The sequence below is a fragment of the Hyperolius riggenbachi genome, chromosome 6 (genome assembly GCF_040937935.1).
Source record: "Hyperolius riggenbachi isolate aHypRig1 chromosome 6, aHypRig1.pri, whole genome shotgun sequence".
In the NCBI taxonomy this organism is placed as follows: Eukaryota; Metazoa; Chordata; class Amphibia; order Anura; family Hyperoliidae; genus Hyperolius; species Hyperolius riggenbachi.
In genome coordinates, this window is record NC_090651.1 from 161,485,532 (window position 1) to 161,508,473 (window position 22,942).

At 46.5% G+C, this 22,942-nt stretch overlaps 1 protein-coding gene across 7 annotated transcripts in view; it reads right to left on the minus strand.

The window, feature by feature from the left end:
- TSEN15 (tRNA splicing endonuclease subunit 15) overlaps positions 1 to 22,942 on the minus strand; it is a 145,316-nt gene that overhangs the window by 57,560 nt on the left and 64,814 nt on the right. For all 7 annotated transcript variants that reach the window (XM_068240135.1, XM_068240137.1, XM_068240136.1 and 4 more), the window contains one exon: positions 20,610 to 20,745. In XM_068240135.1, coding sequence (XP_068096236.1) covers positions 20,610 to 20,745 — 136 coding nt within the window. The remainder of the gene's footprint in view (positions 1 to 20,609; positions 20,746 to 22,942) is intronic.

Sequence of the window (22,942 nt, forward strand, 5' to 3'; positions counted from 1 at the left end):
GAGTGTCCCCCAGGCCGCCCCATTGTGGCAGCGGTAGATGGCCCGCTGGAAAAAATTGTAACCTTTATAGATGAAAATCTGAAAGGGTTGGTGGAAGAATTACCCTCATTTGTGAGAGACACCAGGGAATTGCTTAATTTGATTAAAGATTTCGAAGTTGTGGACTCTGACTACCTGGTGGGGATTGACATAGAGTCACTGTATACCTCCATACCCCACAAGGTAGGTGTGGAGGCGGTGGAATATTTCCTAAACCAATACAGGGGCTGAATGAAGGATAAAAACCAGGTGGTCATCAGTCTTCTACAGTTGGTTTTGACTAGTAACTGTTTTCTGGCAGATGGGGTGATGTATCGACAGGCGAGGGGGACGTCGATGGGGGCTGCATGCGCTCCGGCCTATGCATGTTTGCATCTTGGGGCGAGGGAAAGGCAGGAGGTTTACCGCCAGAGTTCCTTCGGGGCGCATGCGGCCCTATGGCTTAGATACATAGACGACGTCCTCCTCGTTGGTTGGGTTCCTGGAGGGGCTGAATATAATTACACGAAATCTAAGGGTTACCTACACCATCAGCAAAAATGAAATATCTTTTTTAGATTCGCTGATAAGGAATGGAGAAAAAAAAGCTAGAAACAGTGTTATATAGAAAGGAAACAGCAGGCAATACTTATTTGCATGGTACGAGTTTCCATCCTGGATGTCAGAAGTGGGGGATCCCATATGGTCAATTGGTGCGAACTCGAAGGAATTGCTCGAAGGATGAGGAATTCCGAGACGAGGCGATGAAAATGTGCGAACGTTTTAGGAAGAGAAAATATCCTGAGCAGGTTCTGGAGGAAGCTTTTGAAAGGGCTTCCACTCTGGATAGAGAGGAATGCCTAAAGAAAAAGATAAAGAGAAAAGGTGATGACAGGGTTAGACTTGTCACCACCTATGGATCGCATTGGCCACAATTGAGGAAAATATTGCAAAAGCACTGGCATGTGCTGAGTCGTGACCCTGATGTACTTAAAGCTGTTGGTCCCTATCCGCTTCTGACCCCCAGGAGAGCTCCTAATTTAAAAGATACACTAGTGAGGGCTAAGGTTTACTCCACCAGGCCCAAAAAGAGTGATGAGAGGTTTTTTTTGGGCCCTATCCCTAATGGGATGTTCCCCTGTGGTTCATGCATACACTGTAAATTAGTTGAAAAAACTAAGACCTTTAAGAATGCCAGAGAAAATAGAGAGTACGAAATACAGAGCTTCATCAACTGTAAGTCAGAGGGTGTTATTTATATGATCACGTGCCCCTGTGGGCTCAAATATGTGGGGAAAACAAAAAGGAAACTAAAAAAACGTATAGGAGAACATGTAATAAATATAAGGGAGGCAGATGAAAAGAGCCCCTTAGGAGCACACTTCGCCCTGTTCCATGCTAGTAACCCTGATTGTATGAAATTTAAGGGGATTCTGAAACCAAAAAGGAACAGAAGAGGAGGTGATCATGAAAAATTGTTGTACCAAGTGGAGAATAGATGGATCTCCAGTTTGGGGACCTTAATCCCAAATGGGCTAAATTCAGATTTAAGTTTAGTCCATTTTTTACCAGAATATAAAAAGTGAATAAAAGTGATGAATAGGAGGAGGGGCAGTGTGTGAATGCAGGGAAAGTGACAGAATGTATAAAAGATGTATGTTTTCCTTTAAGAAAGTATGGAGGTGAATGTTCTGTCACGTGATTGCCCGACGTCACGTCCAAATCAGAGAGAAAATCATGCTAATCTGGGATTGGGGTCGGATACTTGATAACTGTGTTCTTCACTTGTGTAGAAATTAGGTGATTTGGAGAAGATGAAATGAGGAACAAAGTTTTCTTTATTATGTGAACAGTGGAAGGTTGCCATGAGATAGTGGTTTTTGTTTCCAAATGAAAAGGAGGCTTGGATGCTGGAGAGATGCTGGAACGAAAATTAGGTCTGGTTCCCAGGGAGTGGCCACAATGAGGCTTGGTTGCTGTGCACACATTTAAGAGAGAGTAAGATCGCCCACCACCTTAGATCCACAGCGTCATCACACTGAAGAAGCCGACGTGATGTGGGCGTAACGCGTATGTGGGTGTAGACGGCTGCTTGAGCGAACGGGATGCTTCTCCACCGCACACGTGGGTAGAGTCTGACGTCCTTCCCACTGCCGCCTGAACTGGGTACCCGGTACTGCGGGATGCCGCAGTGAAGGTATATGCACTCTGACACAGGAACTCACCTGAGAAGGTAATATCTGTTACCGCCGCCGAGCGGATCAGTGAAGAATCGTTATCACTTGAAGTATTGTGGTCGCCGCTGCTGAGCGGAGTAGAATTGTTGCACAACTTGGGCTGTTATTGAAGACTATCCATTGCTCAGCTTATATACGGGACATTGACACATGTGTATACACTATTGCCTTCTAAATTGGTCAGGCATTAGAGGTTGCTTTATCCGTTGAAGGAAGTACTTAGAAGCGGATTTCAGGTGGCTATTTTGGAAACTTTTTGGACAAGCATTCTCATTCACAAGTATCCACACAAGTGCAATCCTAGAAAGATCGGCCGATCTTGTTTGCATGGTTGGTGGTGTGTGTGTGTGGGGGGGGGGCGCTCCCGTTGAGACCTCAAGCAGAATTTTATGGTCTGATTAATAAAGTTTTTCACATTTATAGTTCTTGAGTGGCGGTCACTCTCTTTTTGTGCGTTCTATTGTTGTATAGTGTACCTGCCTTCCTCAACAAAATATGGTTGGGTGAACTAATATTCAAAGGACTTGTGCACCGGATTTACTTAATTTTGCCTTGATTGTGACGTACTGAATCCTATGTAAAATTACTTTAGCTGTAGGACTCATTTCCTTCTCAAGGGATGGGTCACTGCATACACAACCATATCATAAGTCTAATATCACACTCTTGTGTAAGGAAACTCCCTAATTACTACATCTCTGGAACGAGTTACATGACTAGCCAAGTAGCTTTCGGGGAAAACAGAGGGGGAAGAGCTGGCTCTTTTACCTCATAAAATATATTTAATTAGGTCGTAAATTCTCAAAAATTATATATAACACTTATGTATCTGTATCGTGCAGACCTTTCTTTAAATTTGGTGTGGAAAGTTGCAGGTTTTGGAACAATTTTAGTTTACTTCTCAAATATGGCTGTCATGTGCATTATAAAAAGAACAATCTTAGCCTCTGAATTGCTACAGTTAAGTAAAAATGTGAGGAAAATGGTTAGACAGCAGTGTTTCTGTTAGCCAAGAGAATAATGTAATTGCAGAGTTATTATTTATCTGCAGTTGTCTCAGAGTATGATATTTTTAGATTAAACAATTATCTGCATGGTATACTTTTGGGCTCAGCCATTTGATTAATCAACTAACATTAACCCATTCAGTATGCCTCACACCAGTCTTCAAAGTATGCATACCACTACAGGTATATACTAGTAGTGCATTTCAATAAATTAGAATATCAGCTAACAATTTATTTCAGCAATTCAATTCAAAAATTAATCTCATAAACCATGTAGATTAATCACACACAGAGTGATATATTTCAAGTGTTTATTTCTTTTCATTTTGCTGATTATGGCATATGGGTAATTAAAACCCAAAACTCAGTATTATTCATTATCATTCCAGTTAGCTAATACATCCAAACTATCTGCAAGTGTCCTAAGCCTTTAAAGGGTACCTGAAGTGCCCTGAAGTCTGGTTCCTAAAAAGGAAATAGAAGCTAAGGCAGCTGAGAAACTTTTAGATAGGGCTTTTAATAAGGTTTAAAGGCTCACACACATGTCCCAACAATCTGCCCAACTATCTTCTAAACTTGGTCTGTTGGGCGTGTGTACGATTAACGGCTGGCAAACAACCAGACGACCAACTTATAACAGGTTGTTTGCCAGATCCAACCTGTGGATCAACCTGCTCAACCATCATGCAGGTTGGTATGTGTGTACAAGTCTTTTGAACAATGTTGTTGTTTTTGAATGCAGACATGTTATGCAGTCTGTCGTTTAGCTTGCACAGTATTTAACTACTTCACCTCCAAGGGTTTTTCCCCTTAAAAAAACCAGAGCAATTTTCACTTGTCATCGCTCCTTCCATTAATTTGCCTATAACTTTATTACTACTTATCACAGCGAAACAATCTATATGTTGGGTTTTTTTGCCACCAATTAGGCTTTTTTGGGGGAGTACTTTTTGCTAAGAATTATCTTATTGTAACTGCATTTTAACAAAAGAAGAAAAAAAATGGAAAAAAATATTATTTCTCAGTTTTCGGCCATTATAGAATTAAAATAATACATGCTACACATTTTATTTGCCCATTTGTCCCAGTTATTGCAACATTTACAATTTTTCCCTAGTACAATGTATGACACCAATATTTTATTTGAAAATAAATGTGCATTTTTCAAGTTTTGCGTCCATCCCTGATGACAAGTTCATACAAGTTCAACAGTAATATACCCTCTTGACATACAGATTAAAAAAAAGTTCAGTCCCTAAGGTAAATATTTATTTTTTTATTGTAAAGGTTTTTGTTTTTCAAAAAAAAAAAATTGGGGGGCAAGGATTGGCTAGTGTGGGAGGTAAGGGGTTAATTTAAAAAGTAAAAATAGGTCTTTTTAAGTAAAAAAAAATTTTGGGATGTAATTTTACTATTTGGCCACAAGATGTCCTCGTGCATAACTTCCAGACTGCTGGCAGTGTAAAATACCACAATTTGTAGCTGTATTTTACATTGTGGGTGTCCCCAGCACCCAATACTTATTGTTGCTGCGGCACACACATATCCCCTCAATATTTGAATTGGCACCTATTCAAATTTCAAATGCAAGTGTATGCATGTATAAAATGTAAATGCATTTATAAAAAAAAATTCAAATGCATGTATAGAATGTACATACAGTATCTCACAAAAGTGAGTAAACTTCTTACATTTTTGTAAATATTTTATTATAGCTTTTCATGGGACAACAGGGAAGATATGACATTGATACAATGTAAAGTACTCAGTATACAGTGTATAACAGTTTACATTTGCTGTCCCACAAAAAAAAAAAAAAAAAAAAAACCTCACACACAGCCATTGATGGCTTAACCGCTGGCAACAAATGTGAGTACATCCCCTAAGCGAAGAATGTCAAAATTCTGCCCAATTAGACGTTGTTACTCATAAATGTCACAAGGTCTCAGGTTGAATAGAGAGCAGGAGTGTTTAATTTGGTGTTATGGCTTTCACTCACTTTCATACTGACCACATTGCACCTCATAGCAGAGAACTCTCTGAGGATATTTCAATACAAATCTTTGTTGCTCAACAAAAGATGGCCTAAGCTTTAACCACTTCCACACCATGTTATTTTATGCTGATCTGTGCAGCGTGGGCTCTCCAGCCCACAGCACAGATCAGCTAGCAGCCAGGGCGATCAGACTTCCCCCCTTTTTTCCCCACTAGGGGGATGTCCTGCTGGGGGGGTCTGATCGCCGCCGGCTGCTTGCGCTTGCGGGGGGGGGGCTCTTCAAAGCCCCCCTCCGCAGCGCTTCCTGGCCTCCTTCCCCTTCCCTCCCTCTCCCTCCCCCTGTGAGCGGCGCAGGACGGATTTCCGTCCTGCGCCAGATGGGATAGGCTTTAGCCTATCAGATGCCGGTGACCCCCGGCCAATCAGAGACCGGGGATCGCCGATCTCCTCTACGGCGCTGCTGCGCAGCAGCGCCGTATACATGTAAACACCGGGGAAGATCTTCCCCGTGTGTTTACATTTACCCTGCGAGCCGCCGATCGGCTCGCAGGGTGTTCACGGAGACACCCTCCGTGAACTGACATGGAACGGCCGCTCATACGAGCGGCCGTTTCCATGGTATACACTTCTGGATTCAGGGGCGTGTATATACGCTCCGAGAATCCGGAAGTGGTTAAAGAGAATCTGTACTCTAAAATTCTTACAATAAAAAGCATACCATTCTATTCATTATGTTCTCCTGGGCCCCTCTGTGCTGTTTCTGCCACTCCCTGCTGCAATCCTGGCTTGTAATTGCCAGTTTTAGGCAGTGTTTACAAACAAAAGACATGGCTGCTAACCAAAGTGTGATAGGCTGAGAGGAGAGCTTGGAGAGGGTGTGTAAAGCTTCTGCCTTTCACAAGCAGTGCTGCACATTCCACACATTCCAGCCTGAGCCCGACAGAGCCGACAGAGGAAAGAAGATAAGATTTATTACAGAGACAGTGCAACTAGAAAAGGCTGCAGTATGCCAGAGCACATTAGAACAGGTATAGGAACTTATAGGATAGAAGTAAGGCTCAAAATTTTGTTACAGAGTCCCTTTAAGAAGATGGCAAACATCCTGAAACTAAGCTGCAATGTGGCAGACAAGAACATACAGCAGTTTAGCAGGCCTGGTTCCACTCTTTTGCAAACAAGATGCCCGAGTGCTGGCAGCACTGCGGCAGAGGTTGAATGGGAAGGGGGGGGGGGGGGGTGTCAGCCTGTTAGTGCTCAGACCATATGCCACACACTGCATCACACTGTTCTGCATGACGGATGTCCCCGGAGAAAGCCTCTTCTAAAGATAATGCACAAGAAGGCCCACAAACAGTTTGCTGAAGACAAATAAACTAAGGACATGGATTACTGAAACCATGTTTTATGGTCTGTTGAGACAAAGATACATTTAATTTGTTCAGATGGTGTCAAGCGTGTGTGGCGGCACCCAGGTGAGGAGTGCAAAGAGAAGTACGTCTTGCTTACAACCAAGCATGGTGGTGGTGGAAGTGTCATGGTTTGGGGCTGCCTGAGTGGACTGGGGAGCTATAGTTCATTGAGGGAACCATGAATGCCATGATCCCCTCCCTTCAGAAACTTAGCTGCAGGGCAGTATTGCAACATGATAACGTCCACACCTCCAAGACAACCACTGCCAAGACAACCACAAAGACAGTGAGGGTAAGAGTGCTGGACTGGCCAATTATATCACCAGACCTAAACCCTATTGAGCATGTGTGAGCTATCCTCAAACGGAAAGTGAAGGAGCACAAGGAAAATACACCAGTTTCATGTCAGTCTCTAGTGAACTCCATGTCCAAAAGAAGTTACGGCAGTGTTGGAAAATGATAGTGGGCACACAAAATATTGACACTTTGGGCTTGATACACTAAGACAAATAGCACGCCTTATCAAAGTTAACATGCCTTATCAGAGTAGCATGGCGAGCGCTACAAACTTATGACAATGATGAGAGCTCCACTCGTCCTGCCCTGAGCCCCTGCGGGTTCGTAGTGCTCGCTATGCTACTCTGATAAGGGGTGTTAGCTTGGATAAGGTTAGCTATTTGTCTTAGTGAATCAATCTCCAAGCGCTATTTTTACATTATTCACTTAGGGATCTGCTCACTGTTTAGACATTGATGACTGTGTTGAAAATTGCGCTTCAAGGTGCATTTGTAGTTCCTGGGGGGGCACAGTGCATCTCTGATGGAGGCCATTCGGAGGTGGCCTGGTGTTGCGCTGATCCACCTTTTGCGCAATTTTCGATTTTTACTTTATTAGCCGCACCCAGGCTATGCATATACATAGGTTAGGATTTAGTTAGTGTTAGGCCCCTCCCATGGAGGATTGACTTCTTCGCAGTGGGAGGGACGAGTACTTAATAGGTTGCATGCAAGCTGTTACAGGAAACCAACATCCTCCAGTGGTAGACAGGTCATGTGTATGCTCGGTGTGAATTATATCCCACAAGTGGGGCTTGCACTCTTTTGCAGGTAGGCACTTGCTTGTTTTTAAGTAGCGCTGTTCATTTCCTTGCTATTGATGACTGTGTGTTGAGTTATTTACACTCTACAAGCTGTACACTGTTACATTGTATCAAAGTGTCATATCGTCAGTGTTGTCCCATGAAAAGATAAATAAAAATGTGAGGAGGCGTACTCACATTTGTGAGATACTGTAAGTTTCACCAGCGGCGTAGCTAAGAAGCCGTGGGCCCTGGTGCAAGTTTAGTATTGCCCCCCCCCCATGCTATACATAACAATTGATACAGTACACCAAAACCAATCAAGGACAACCACAGTGCCTCTTACTATCGGCGGGTTAAAGTGTGAGGTCACGCGACATGCACAGCAGCGCGAGCCAGACTTCCGTGGTGTCGTCAGGGATCTCAAAGATCCGATTTGCCGTGTCGGTCCGTCGCCATCGGCGCGACGCTAGGCAACGTTCACAATTGTGCACCTGTACCCGTCTCGTGACGTTATTTGAAAATTGCCGGTCGTTGGGAAAAGTCGCCAGGTGGGTACGAGGCTTAATTCAGCCATGCTGCAACCTGGAAGGCTCACTTTTACAGTGTTTAGGAAGCACCAAATGTCAGTTCAGTAAGACAGGTTCAGTTCACAGTTGCCGGAAAGGTAAACACTGTACTGCTCTGAGGAATGTTGCAGTGTCTTACGGTGGCCACTAATGATTTAATCTTTTTCATTCAATTTTACCAAATCTGTGTAGTATATAAGGGTAAATTGAGTAAATATGTTAAATGGATAATGTAGGCAGTTCTATTATATTACATAGAAATGGTAAGCTTGGATGAAAAAGATCTGCTCATTAGTGGCCACCATTACGTATTCGGTAGCAGATGCATGATATTCTGTCAGATGAATGGAAACACTTCTGCTTTCTGAAGAAAAACTGCAGCTGTTGGTTTGTTTGTGTGGTAACAGGATGGACAAAACTGGACACTTCAATTTTATAATACAGGGAGTGCAGAATTATTAGGCAAATGGGTATTTTCACCACATCATCCTCTTTATGCATGCTGTCTTACTCCAAGCTGTATAGGCTCGAAAGCCTACTACCAATTAAGCATATTAGGTGATGTGCATCTCTGTAATGAGAAGGGGTGTGGTCTAATGACATCAACACCCTATACCAGGTGTGCATAATTATTAGGCAACTTCCTTTCCTTTGGCAAAATGGGTCAAAAGAAGGACTTGACAGGCTCAGAAAAGTCAAAAATAGTGAGACATCTTGCAGAGGGATGCAGCACTCTTAAAATTGCAAAGCTTCTGAAGCGTGATCATCGAACAATCAAGCGTTTCATTTGAAAATAGTCAACAGGGTCGCAAGAAGCGTGTGGAAAAACCAAGGCGCAAAATAACTGCCCATGAACTGAGAAAAGTCAAGCATGCAGCTGCCAAGATGCCACTTGCCACCAGATTGGCAACATCACTGGAGTGCCCAAAAGCACAAGGTGTGCAATACTCAGAGACATGGCCAAGGTAAGAAAGGCTGAAAGACGACCACCACTGAACAAGACACACAAGCTGAAAACGTCAAGACTGGGCCAAGAAATATCTCAAGACTGATTTTTCTAAGGTTTTATGGACTGATGAAATGAGAGTGAGTCTTGATGGGCCAGATGGATGGGCCCGTGGCTGGATTGGTAAAGGGCAGAGAGCTCCAGTCCAACTCAGACGCTAGCAAGGTGGAGGTGGAGTACTGGTTTGGGCTGGTATCATCAAAGATGACCTTGTGGGGCCTTTTCGGGTTGAGGATGGAGTCAAGCTCAACTCCCAGTCCTACTGCCAGTTTATGGAAGACACCTTCTTCAAGCAGTGGTACAGGAAGAAATCTGCATCCTTCAAGAAAAACATGATTTTCATGCAGGACAATGCTCCATCACACGCATCCAAGTACTCCACAGCGTGGCTGGCAAGAAAGGGTATCTGGGCTGGTGCACACCGAGCGGCTTTTTCAGCGTTTCTGCAGCCGCTTGCGGCTGCGGATACGCTTGGTCAATGTATCTCAATGGGGTGGTTCACACCAGAGCGGGAGGCGTTTTGCAGAAACGCATACTCCCGGGGTGAGGCGTTTTTTGGATTGCGGATGCGTTTCTGCCTCAATGTTAAGTATAGGAAAAACGCAAACCGCTCTGAAAAACGCCTGTTCAGAGTGGTTTTGCCGGCGTTTTTGTTACAGAAGCTGTTCAGTAACAGCTTTACTGTAACATATGAAATCTACTACACCAAAACCGCTATACAAAACGCTAGCTGAAACGCTACAGAAAAATAAGAAAAAGCGTTTCAAAATCTGCTAGCATTTTGTGGATCTGCTAGCGGGTTTTGGTGTGCACCAGGCCTAAAAGAAGAAAAACTAATGACATGGCCTCCTTGTTCACCTGATTTGAAGCCCATAGAGAACCTGTGGTCCATCATAAAATGTGAGATTTACAAGGAGGGAAAACAGTACACCTCTCTGAACAGTGTCTGGGAGGCTGTGGTTGCTGCTGCACGCAATGTTGATGGTGAACAGATCAAAACACTGACAGAATCCATGGATGACAGGCTTTTGAGTGTCCTTGCAAAGAAAGGTGGCTATATTGGTCACGGATTTGTTTTCGTTTTGTTTTTGAATGTCACAAATGTATATTTGTGAATGTTGAGATGTTATATTGGTTTCACTGATAAAAATAAATAATTGAAATGGGTATATATTTGTTTTTTGTTAAGTTGCCTAATAATTATGCACAGTAATAGTCACCTGCACACACAGATATTCCCCTAAAATAGCTAAAACTAAAAACAAACTAAAAACTACTTTCAAAAATATTCAGCTTTGATATGAATGCGTTTTTTTGGGTTCATTGAGAACATGGTTGTTGTTCAATAATAAAATTATTCCTCAAAAATACAACTTGCCTACCAATTCTGCACTCCCTGTATGAAAGCATAGGCCCTTTCAACATGTCTTTCGGGCTGCTCCAGGAAAACCTCTGGCAGAGGACCCAATATGAACTGAAAACAGATTGTGATTTAACAGGGGTTGGCATACTGTATTATTTATTTGACTTGTAAACTAGGAATTTGATCTTGCTTTACACTTCTATCAAGTGGTAATATTCTGAAAAAGTTTCCCAGGAAACTGCCATTGCTCTAAATCTGTTAGGAGATGATTTCTCTATCTAAAGAGTATGTCTTGTCACTGAACTGCCCCTCAGAGGGGCTCACAATCGAATCCTTACCATAGTCATATGTCTATGTATGCATCGGTGTAGTATATGTATTGTAGTCTACGGACAATTTAGGGGGAAGCCAATTAACTTATCTGTATGTTTTGGGGATGTGAGAGGAAACCCACGCAGACACGGGGGGAGCATACAAACTCTGCATCTCTAGTGCCCTGGCTGGGATTCAAACCAGGGACCCAGCACTGCAAGGCAAGAGAGCTAACCACTACACCACCATACTGCCCTATGCTAGCTATGGCAGAGGTTCTCAAACTGGGTGCCATGGCACCTTGGTACCCCGTAATGGGATGCCTTTCCAGTCACTGTTCTGATCTTCTTCTGCAGGACTTCACAATCCTGCTGTGCACTATTCAATCACACAGATGCAAGCTGGTTGTGCCTGCATGCAGCGACATAAGTGAATCCCTCCCCGCCCCCTGTACTTTGACAGCACAGTGGGAGGCAAGGGGAGAGAATTTATATCTCATTGCCTGGCCATCCGACTAGTCCTGCCTCCCTACGGAGAACAGCTAAAGATGCAAGGCAGGAGTGTATGAATCAAGAGGGGAACTAAGCCCACCTTTCCTGCACCACGCCAGGGATTGCAGGGACAAAGCTAGAGCAAGGTATAATGTGTGAAGTGACATACTGCATAATCCTCACTGCCAGCCCACGCTGTCTGCCCTTCCCCCACATCCTCAGTATATGCACAATCTCTGCTTGCTCCATCTGTCTTTTTCCCATTAGCACCCTCAATGTGCCCTCATTCTGCTCCCAGCACCTGTTACTCTGCTCCTAGCACCCCTCACTCCGCTTTTTTTCTCCCCAGCACCCTCAATGCATTTCTTAGGGGGGAACTCTGCCTAAATATGTTTCAGGGGCTATGCTTAATTGTGTTTGGTATTTGAAAGGGGGTGCGCTGCATAATTATGTCTACAAGTTTAGGGGACTCTCCCGTCAAAATTCTCAAACAATTAGTCAGAGGACCTTCCATAGATCCCCAAGCATAATAAAGCAGAGCCCTCCTTTAATCCGCAAGCATAATTAGGCATAGCCCTCCTAAATCGGTAAACATAACGAGACAGAGTCTGGAGGGGATGCTTCCTAAAGGAAGGCTCCCTATGCTGAAGTAATTTTTTCATTTGGCACTGCAATTGGCCTGATGAAGCGGGCTGTGACCCGTGAAACGCGTTGCCGCTTGTGCTAATAAAAATCTTTTGTAATACTTTACAGAGATTTCGTCATTGAGGTAAGCTACCTCATAATATCTACTGTTTTTAGCTTTTTAAACGCTTTTATTATCCCAGGGCGCCTCTTTTCTCTGTTGTGCTAAGTAGACCCCCGAACAGAATCTGCTCGAGGGGAGGTGATACACCACTAGTGGGGCTCCACAGTGGTGGTCCCAACCTTTTCCATTAAGAGAGCGACCATTCTTCTGGTCCTGGCTAGGACCGCCCCGAGTGGAGTCGGGTTTATTGTCTCCACCTGCTTTCTGTGGTTGGTTGCCCCCAGCAACCCTCCTTTGTGAGTAGTGCTTTTATTCATTTCCTCACATTGTGGTTTTAAACATATTGCACTACTGGGCTCCCGCTTTTGTCTCCTGTGTCTTTTTCTATAGGGTGCTGCATCACCCCTACCATTTTTGACTTCCTAAAGGAAGGCAGGGGAATTAAAAGGGCCTGCCTGCCTAAAAGGGGTTGTCACCCATATAAATGGGGCTACTGCCTACCTAATGAAGTTTGCTGTTTACCTAGAGGGCAACACTGACCACCTAGTAGGTGCACTAATGGGGGCCACTATAAGTCTAACGGGGATAAAGTCTATTTAAAGGTGGACATTTCCTAACTTAAGCTTTACATTAACTACCTTAAGGGGGGGGGGGGGGGGGGGCACTGCCTGTCTACCAGGGGTGCTATGTAACTAGAGGGGGAATGTTTCATATGGTGTTTGTAATGCATATTCTTGGGCCATATTTGATGCCTAATATGGCCACTGTAAGGCAGAGGACACACATGTCTTCCAGTTTTCTGTGCATGTTTTTTCACAGCAGCTAATGTTCTCAGATTTGCATTATTATTTAATAGCTTCAAGACTGTGTAAAGCCCACTTGAGCATTTTCGATTTTTAAAGTAACTCATACGTTCTCTTTTTTTTAGCTGAGAATGCATATGAAGATGGCATACAGCTTGTAGCAGAAGGGATAAAACAGTCCTGAAGATAACAATATTCTAAAGAATAGATGGAAAACTGCTTCTAAAAAAGTAGGGACAGTAACTTTACAATACAATTTGCAAAAATAATTGCTACAAAAATATATTTTGAATTTCTGCTTCATCAATAAGTTAAAGTGACCCTGAGCCAGTGGCGTTCCTACCGTCAAGCGGCAGGGGCGGCCCGCACCGGGTGTCTTGATGCTTAGGGGGTGACACCCGGAGTCCTGTGTTGCCGCCCCTGCCGCCAGTGCACATGTTGTGCAAATTTGGGATTTTACACCCCCCCCCCCGTGTCCGTCCCCGCTGACAACCTATGTGTGTCGCCCCCCCCCCCCCCCCCCCCCCCCCCCCGGGGCCTTCCCCGGTGACAGGCAGGACTCAGGAGCAGCCCAGCTTCAGACCTCCGACCAGCCGGCGACCAGTATGCGGGCGCTAGGACCCAGCGGACACCGCACTGATATGCGGAAGTGACATCACTTCCGCATATACGGCGTGGTGTTCACTGAGTTCGGTGCGCCCGCATACTGGTCGCCAGCTGATACTGAGGTCTGAAGCTGGGCTGCTCCTGCCTGTCACCGGGGAAGGCCTGTGAGGTGAGGGGGGGGTAGGTTGTCAGCGGGGACGGCCACGGGGGGTGTAAAATCCCAAATTTGCACAACGAGTGAAGGGCACCTGTCACTATCTAACCTGGGGGGGATCCCTATTACTATCTAACCTAGGGGGTCCCTGTCACTAACTGGGGGTCGCTGTCACTATCTTACCTGGGGCAGTGGGGGGTCCCTGTCACTATCTAACCTGGGGTGTCCCTGTCACTATCTAACCTGGGGGGTCCCTGTCACTAACCTGGGGGTTGCTGTCACTATCTAACCTGGGGGGGTCCCTGTCACTCTCTAACCTGGGGGGGTCCCTGTCACTATCTAACCTGGGGGGGTCCCAGTCACTAACTAACCTGGGGGTCGCTGTCACTATCTAACCTGGGGGGTCACTGTCACTATCTAACCTGGGGGTCACAGTCACTATCTAACCTGGGGGTCGCTGTCACTATCTAACCTGGGGGGTCCCTGTCACTATCTAACTGGGGGTCGCTGTCACTAACTAACCTGGGGGTCGCTGTCACTATCTAACCTGGGGGTTCGCTGTCACTATCTAACCTGGGGGGTCGCTGTCACTATCTAACCTGGGGGGTCGCTGTCACTATCTAACCTGGGGGGTCGCTGTCACTATCTAACCTGGGGGGTCCCTGTCACTATCTAACCTGGGGGGTCCCTGTCACTATCTAACCTGGGGGGTCCCTGTCACTATCTAACCTGGGGGGTCCCTTTCACTAACCTGGGGGGTCGCTGTCACTATCTAACCTGGGGGGTCCCTGTCACTATCTAAACGGGGTCGCTGTCACTAACCTGGGGGTCGCTGTCACTAACCTGGGGGGTCCCTGTCACTGCCTAACCTGGGGGGTCCCTGTCACTGCCTAACCTGGGGGGTCCCTGTCACTGCCTAACCTGGGAGGTCCCTGTCACTGCCTAACCGGGGGTTGCTGTCACTAACCTGGGGGTCGCTGTCACTATCTAACCTGGGGGGTCCCTGTCACTATCTAACCTGGGGTCGCTGTCACTAACCTGGGGGTCCCTGTCACTATCTAACTGGGGGTTGCTGTCACTATCTAACCTGGGGGGTCCCTGTCACTATCTAACCTGGGGGGTCCCTGTCACTATCTAACCGGGGGTCGCTGTCACTAACCTGGGGGTCGCTGTCACTAACCTGGGGGGTCCCTGTCACTATCTAACCTGGGGGGTCGCTGTCACTATCTAACCTGGGGGGTCCCTGTCACTATCTAACCGGGGGTCGCTGTCACTATCTAACCTGGGGGTCCCTGTCACTATCTAACCTGGGGGGTCCTTGTCACTATCTAACCGGGGGTCGCTGTCACTATCTAACCTGGGGGGTCCCTGTCACTATCTAACCTGGGGTCGCTGTCACTAACCTGGGGGTCCCTGTCACTATCTAACTGGGGGTTGCTGTCACTATCTAACCTGGGGGGTCCCTGTCACTATCTAACCTGGGGGGTCCCTGTCACTATCTAACCGGGGGTCGCTGTCACTAACCTGGGGGTCGCTGTCACTAACCTGGGGGGTCCCTGTCACTATCTAACCTGGGGGGTCGCTGTCACTATCTAACCTGGGGGGTCCCTGTCACTATCTAACCGAGGGTCGCTGTCACTATCTAACCTGGGGGGTCCCTGTCACTATCTAACCTGGGGGGTCCCTGTCACTATCTAACCGGGGGTCGCTGTCACTATCTAACCTGGGGGGTCCCTGTCACTATCTAACCTGGGGGGGTCCCTGTCACTATCTAACCTGGGGGGGTCGCTGTCACTATCTAACCTGGGGGTCGCTGTCACTATCTAACCTGGGGGATCCCTGTCACTATCTAACTGGGGGTCGCTGTCACTATCTAACCTGGGGGGTCCCTGTCACTATCTAACCTGGGGGTCGCTGTCACTATCTAACCTGGGGGGTCGCTGTCACTACCTAACCTGGGGTTTCCTGTCACTATCTAACCTGGGGGTCGCTGTCACTATCTAACCTGGGGGTCACTGTCACTATCTAACCTGGGGGTCACTGTCACTATCTAACCTGGGGGTCACTGTCACTATGTAACCTGGGGGTCACTGTCACTATGTAACCTGGGGGGTCCCTGTCACTATCTAACCTGGGGGGTCCCTGTCACTATCTAACCTGGGGGGTCCCTGTCACTATCTAACCTGGGGGGGGGGGTCGCTGTCTAACCTGGGGGGGGTCGCTGTCTAACCTGGGGGGGGGTCGCTGTCTAACCTGGGGGGGGTCGCTGTCTAACCTGGGGGGTCGCTGTCGCTATCTAAACTGGGGGTCCCTGTCACTATCTAGAATTCAAATATACCAGCACTCCAGCTTTCTCAAAGAATCACGCTCTTTTATTGATATTGGTAACCACACACGCCTTGAGAAAGGGGGACCCTGCGAGGCCCCGAAACAATTGTCGGTCATTTCTGTGGATATGTTAGCTCAATAAAAGAGCGTGATTCTTTGAGAAAGCTGGAGTGCTGGTATATTTGAATTCTGGACTTATACTTTGGTGGTTTGCCTATACCACAATACCAAGCACCCTACCTAAGATGGTGTGCCCAGTCACAACTTTTCCTGTTCCTGTCACTATCTGAACTGGGGGGCACCAGTCACTAGCTGAACTGGGGGGCACCAGTCACTAGCTGAACTGGGGGGCACCAGTCACTAGCTGAACTGGGGGGCACCAGTCACTAGCTAAACTGGGGGGCACCTGTCACTAGCTGAACTGGGGGGCACCTGTCACTAGCTGAACTGGGGGGCACCTGTCACTACCTAAACTGGGGGGTACCTGTCACTACCTAAACTGGGGGGTACCTGTCACTACCTAAACTGGGGGGTACCTGTCACTAACTGAACTGGGGGGCTCCAGTCACTAATTGAGCTGGGGGGCTCCTGTAACTACTTAAACTGGGGGGCTCCTGGCACTACCTAAACTGTGGGGCACCTCTCACTACCTAAACTATCTAGGCCAGCCAGCCCAGCATAACCACCAGCCAACCAGCCCAGAATCACTGGCAAAAAGGCCACAGCATCACCACCAGTCAGGCCAGCATTTACTTCAACCAGCCAGTCCAGCCACAGCATCACCGCCAGCCAGCCCAGCCACAGCATCACCGCCAGTCAGGCCACAGTATCACTGCCAGGCCTTTCAGCTCACACATCATCGCCAATCCAGACAAAAATAGTATTGCCAGCCAGGCACAGCAGCCAGTAGAGGAGAATTCAGAAGCCAGGTGAGAGGTGTCTACCATATTAATGGGGCATTTTGCCTATTTATTTGAAATGCTGTCTATTTATGTGCCTCATGACTGCTGAATTTGTCTTGTTGGTGGCCTCATGGTTACTGGATTTGTCTTTTTGGGGGCCTCATGATTTGTTGTGGGCCTCAAGATTGCTGAATTTGTCTTGCTGGGGGCCTCATGATTGCTGAATTTGTCTTGTTGGGGAACTCATAATTTATTGGGGGCCTCATGATTGCTGAATTTGACTTGTTGGGGGCCTCAAGATTGCTGAATTTGTCTTGTTGGGGGCCTCATGATTTGTTGGGGGCCTCAAGATTGCTGAATTTGTCTTGTTGGGGGCCTCATGATTGCTAACTGCGAGACTATGGGAAAAGCGGAATCAACCTCATATGAGACAATAGCATTGAGGCCTGGAACCCACTGAAAACCGCAAACGCAAAACGCAACCGCTAGCGTTTTGTCTGAGCGGTTTGCAAGCGGATTCATGCGCGTTTTTGGTCGTGTTTTGCAACATTGTATTTTTTTCCCCAGCGGGTGCCTAGCGTTTCGCGTTTTTATCCTGATTGGTCCTGTGAATTATTTTTCATTTTGTTACAGTGTGCTGAACCGCAAAACGCTAGCAAAACCGCTCAGTTCAGGTTTTGCTGAGCGTTTCCGCTAGCGGTTCAATACTTTACATTGAAGCGCTAACGCTCCCAAAATGCTGCACGTCCTGCGTTTGCGTTTCTGAGAAACGCAAATGCTCCTGTGGAAGTTGCCCCATCCATTAACATCAGCCCAGCGTTTTGGCAAACTGCTAGCGTATCGCAGTGCTGCCAAAACGCTGCCAAAAGCGCTCCTGTGGGTTCCAGCCCTAAAGGAGTTATCCGGGCAGTTTTAATAAAATTAACCGGGGGCTTCCTCCAGCCCCAAGCTCCCAGGACATCCCTCGCCGCATCTCTGCTCTCAGCCGTTCGCCGGAGCTCCGACCCGGTCCCCGGCGATGATGTCAGAGCGACCTGGAAGTTGCTCTGTACTGCGCCTGCGCGATCGGCGCTGTCAATCACCGCCACGTGGGCCGGAGCGGACTGCGCAGGTGGTAGTAGTTCTTAGCCTCCGGCGAACGGCTGAGAGCAGAGATGCGGCGAGGGAGGTCCTGGGAGCTTGGGGCGTTCATTTTATTAAAACTGCCCGGATAACTCCTTTAAACCTACTTTTTTTTTTTTTTTTTTTTTTTTTAGCTTTTTAAAACAGAAAATAAAACTGGGGGGGTTTTAAAAAAAAAAAAATACATTTTTCAGGAGTAGGATGGATGAAATTGTTTATCTTCACAGTTTATTTTCAACTTGGATTTTCCATAATGTTCATGTATGAGTTAAAATGTTTGTATTTAGTTTAAATTGCTGTTGGCACTTTGCGATAGATAAGTGACTTTTCGCCACCACTGTCCTAATCTAATGTCCCACCATTGCTAAGTTCATGTAAACTAGTCTCCACCCGTGACCACACCCACATTTTGGTATATGACCACACACATTTTTTGCGCAACGTAGCCCCAATTACGGGGGGGCAGGGCTGTGGAGTCTGAGTCGAAGAGTCGGAGTCTGGGCAATTTTGGGCACCTGGAGTTGGAGTTGGAGTCGGAGTCGTTGATTTCATAAACTGAGGAGTCGGGTGATTTTGGTACAAAATCCACAGCCCTGTTAAGTATTAAGACTAAGGAGTCGGAGTTGAAGCTATTTTGGGTACCCGGAGTCGGAGTCGTGGTTTCATAAACTGAGGAGTCGGAAGATTTTTGTACCGACTCCACAGCCGGGGGGGGGGGGGGTGACTGTGGATAACCAGCACCGGGTGCCAAATACCCTAGGTACGCCACTGCCCTGAGCAGATGCTGTGGGAATGCATATAAGCATACCCACGGTTATTTAGTTAAAAGGAAACACTCACCGGCCCCTTAGGTAAGTGCTCCTGCTTCCGGGCTGGCTGCTATCAATTATATGGGATCCTGGGAGCAGCAGCACTTACCTAAGGGGCCGGTACATACCCATGGCATCTGCTCAGGGTCATCACTAAACATAATCGCTCACCTGCTATTTTGGCTAGATTTCTACTTTAACCTATTAGCAGCCCTGCATGTATTATCTCTAGATAGATAATGCGTGCCAGGGTGTCTTCTAATGGCATATGCCATTTAGCTGCCTAATGCAGCTATGCAGAGCAGCGCAGGGAGCTTCTTTACCGGTTCAGGGCAGCTGGATCGGTGTCTCCTCTTCATCCACCGGCGGCGCATGTGATCATAACCCAGGGGATGTTTTCAGCGTTACAGCACCGCCCGGTGGTGGAAGTGGGGTTATGGAAGAGACTCCTCCATCACCCCCTTCCACCATCATGTGATCAGAACTAGAAAGTGGATGTCGGCATTGAAGCGCCGCCGGTGGAGGAGAGGAGAAGTCTATCCAGGAACTGGTAAATATGAACGCTCCCCGTGCCACTCTGCATACCCCGCCAGGCTGGGGAAAGCACACGTCACCAGTGGCAAAAGAAAAAAAAAATTGGCCCTGCAGTGCACATATAGCTTTGCTGCTAATGGGTTAAGAGGCGTGTCAGTCATAATTCTGTACATGTACACTAGTAAGTGAGTGAGGGGGGGGGGGGAGATGGGCAAAGACACCCGCCTGGGTTTGTGTTCTAAGCAATAGGTTGTAATCTCTCAAATGTAGTGTATATTATAATAAACTTCAATACAGTGTTTTAGACTTACGATACTAATGTGTCGAGATCTGCGACACTACCTAAGTACAATTGAGGAATTTTGAGCCAATATTGACTCCCGTGCTGCATTAATTCTTTTCCTGTACGATTGTCGGCATTGTTTGTTGTAACTTATAATCTCACAGACAAGCCTAAAAGTGGCCACTAACGGTCTAATTTCTAACGAAAAATCGTTTGAAAGATCAGACATTCTGATATAGGATTGGTTGTAAATAATCTCTGTTGATGGGCACAATCAATTACGAACGATTACAAAAAATAGTCATCCTATTAGATTTTCGTCAAACCAAAATTTGGATTTTCTTGTTGGTTGTGATAGATAGGAAGCAAAGATTGGTTCGTTGATGGTGTAGTGAACAATTTTTCTTCCGATCAGAATTATCTGATCGCTCGAACGATTTTTCGCTAGAAAATGTATCGTTAGTGGCCACCTTAAATTGAATAGCACTATACGCAAAAAACAAAAACACAACAAAAACATTTTTAACCTTCAAGAGATCCTAGAAAACATCTGTAAACAATAACGGCAGCAACTGTATTTGAAACATGCACACAGAAATTTGCCCTGTCTTGTTTTTGTCTTGACCTTCATGGATATTTCCTTCTGGGTATTTTGCAACCTTTGACATTATAGTGCTGAACCTTAGATCTCATTTTAAGGAGGTTGTGTAAGGAACAAAAAAAAACATCTCTAACTTGCCTCTGTCCATCTCAGAAACCACAAACTTCTATTTCACAACATAAAAACATAACTGAATAAATGACATACTTGAAAGAGCTGATCAGATCACATACCTCCCATGACTGCATGACCTGGTAACTGGAGTGGGGATAATGACTTCTGGCGTGAGGTCAGCTTTCTCCTGTCCAAGCAGGTAGACGAGCTGAAGTTCAGAGGAGCCAAATATCAGCACATCGTGCCAGTTTCTCACTAAGGAAACAAAGTAAGAATTACTTCAGCCTAGCTGCTCAGTAGATTTGATGGTTGGTAAATGTCTTAGTAAATCGTGGACTAGTAACAATATTGTGCCAGGACAGTTGAGTGCAGTTTTATGCATTTTTTAACTACCTTTCCCTCATACTCTAATTTTAATAATAAAACAACACAAAAGAGTTAAATGCATAGTTACATAGATATTTGGGTTGAAAAAAAGACATACGTCCATCGACTTCAACCATAGTTTCATTCATACAAAATGGTGCACACATGATCGTAAATAAAAGTTATTGAAGCATAATACAGTAAGTAATTAGTGTCGCTGCGTCCAGCAGTTTTGTCCCTGTGTCCCAGGATTTTTGTTACTGCGCATGTGCGCAGTAATGGACAGCTGGGACCAGGGAGCTGGACGGGCGAGCGAGGTGGGAGGGTGCGGGCGAGCTAGGTGGGTGGGTGTGGGCGGGCTAGGGCGCATGCCTGCGTCGGGCGCGCGGCGGTTGCGTGCGCGCTCATGCGCACTGGCAGAGGCAGCCGTAGACCTAGAGCCCGTTTTTAAACGGGCTGGGTCTACTAGTTAGTTAGATATTTTACTGCTACAAAACAAATAGTTCTAGTCAGCCATCATGCAGCTTCTTTTTGCACAGGACAGAAGAAAAACATATAGAAATGCACCCTGTATGTATTTATATTTAGCCTTTCTAATTACCCCTCATTTGTGACTAAGCACAAGTTGTAATTTGATCCCTTTACTGTGTCAGCTGCCATGACAGAGAGCTAATTCGTAAACACAGGATGTTAACAGTATGCTTGCTTCTATGACTACAGAAAGTAGACACACTGCAGATTTATTGCAGGCTTTGTATCAGCTGAAACAAAGAAATGTTTTTTTTAAAGGTTATTATGCTGTTGCGTATCTTTTAGAGCAGAGAGGAAGTTCTGAGTTCAGGTCCTGGGCAGTATGCCCAACAAAATTTAGCTGAAATTGGTGTTGGGCATGCCGCTCAGGAGGTTTTCTGAGGGATAGGCGTCCCCAAGCATAGGTTAGCCAGGCTTAGGTGCCTCAGTATACGTTAGTCAGCAATAGGAGCTCTAGTATAGGTGCCACCGACCCCCCATCCCTGGTGCTGTTGCTTGCTGTGTCTCCCTCCAGCGATCGCAGCACCCCCATCGCACAGCTCCATTATTCTCTAGGCGAAGCATCAGGACTTGACGTCATGATGCTGAGAATCCTCCGCATAGAGAACGGAACCGCGCGGTGGGGGCACAGTAAGTAACAGCGCCAGGGAACAGGGGGCAACTATACTAGGGCACCTATTGCTGGCTAAATTATTCTGATGGACACCTGTCCCTGGCTGACCTATACTGTGGGACACCTGTAACTGACTTAAGGCGCATACACACACACGACATACTTTTTCAAATTACGGGTCCGTCAGACCGTCCCGCCGGGCGGTCGTTATGACGACAGTTGCACGTGAGTACAAGCTGTCGGCAGACTGATAAAACTGTTTTTGTCTTGTCAGTCTGCCGACAGCTTGTACTCACGTGCAACTGTCGCCAAAACGACAGCCCCACAGGAGGGTCTGACGGACCCGCAGTTTGAAAAAGTGTGGCGTGTGTACGCGCCTTAACCTATACTGCAAAACACCTGTAACTGGCTAACCTATACTGGGGGAGACCTGTACATGGCTAACCTATACAGTTACACCTGTACATGGCTAACCTATACTGGGGGAACACCTGTAGCTGGCTAACCTTTACTGGGGGGACACCTGTACCTACCTAACCTATACTGGGGGACACCTGCAATTTTCACAACCTCACCCTAGGAGCAATTTGGCCTAAAAACTGGCTGATTGGAAGTTAAAGCTTAGCTTCCAATGCACACTCTGCATCACGCACATGGGGGAGACATGGGGGGGGGGGGGATCTTACACTGGATCAGCTTATACTCACCATTGGTGTGCTGATCCCTCGTTGTGTACCCCCGATAGTGACATATTCCCCGGCGACTGGTGTTGATGATACCAGGGTCACACAGCGTCATCAACATCTGGCGGCAAAGTAGTACAATACAATAACCTGCGGGGGATTACGAAGATAAACGGGCACAGTGAGGTGGGTGACACAGGTCAGGTAATGTATTAATGCACACATGGGGAGTACATTTATACATTAGGGGACAGTGGCG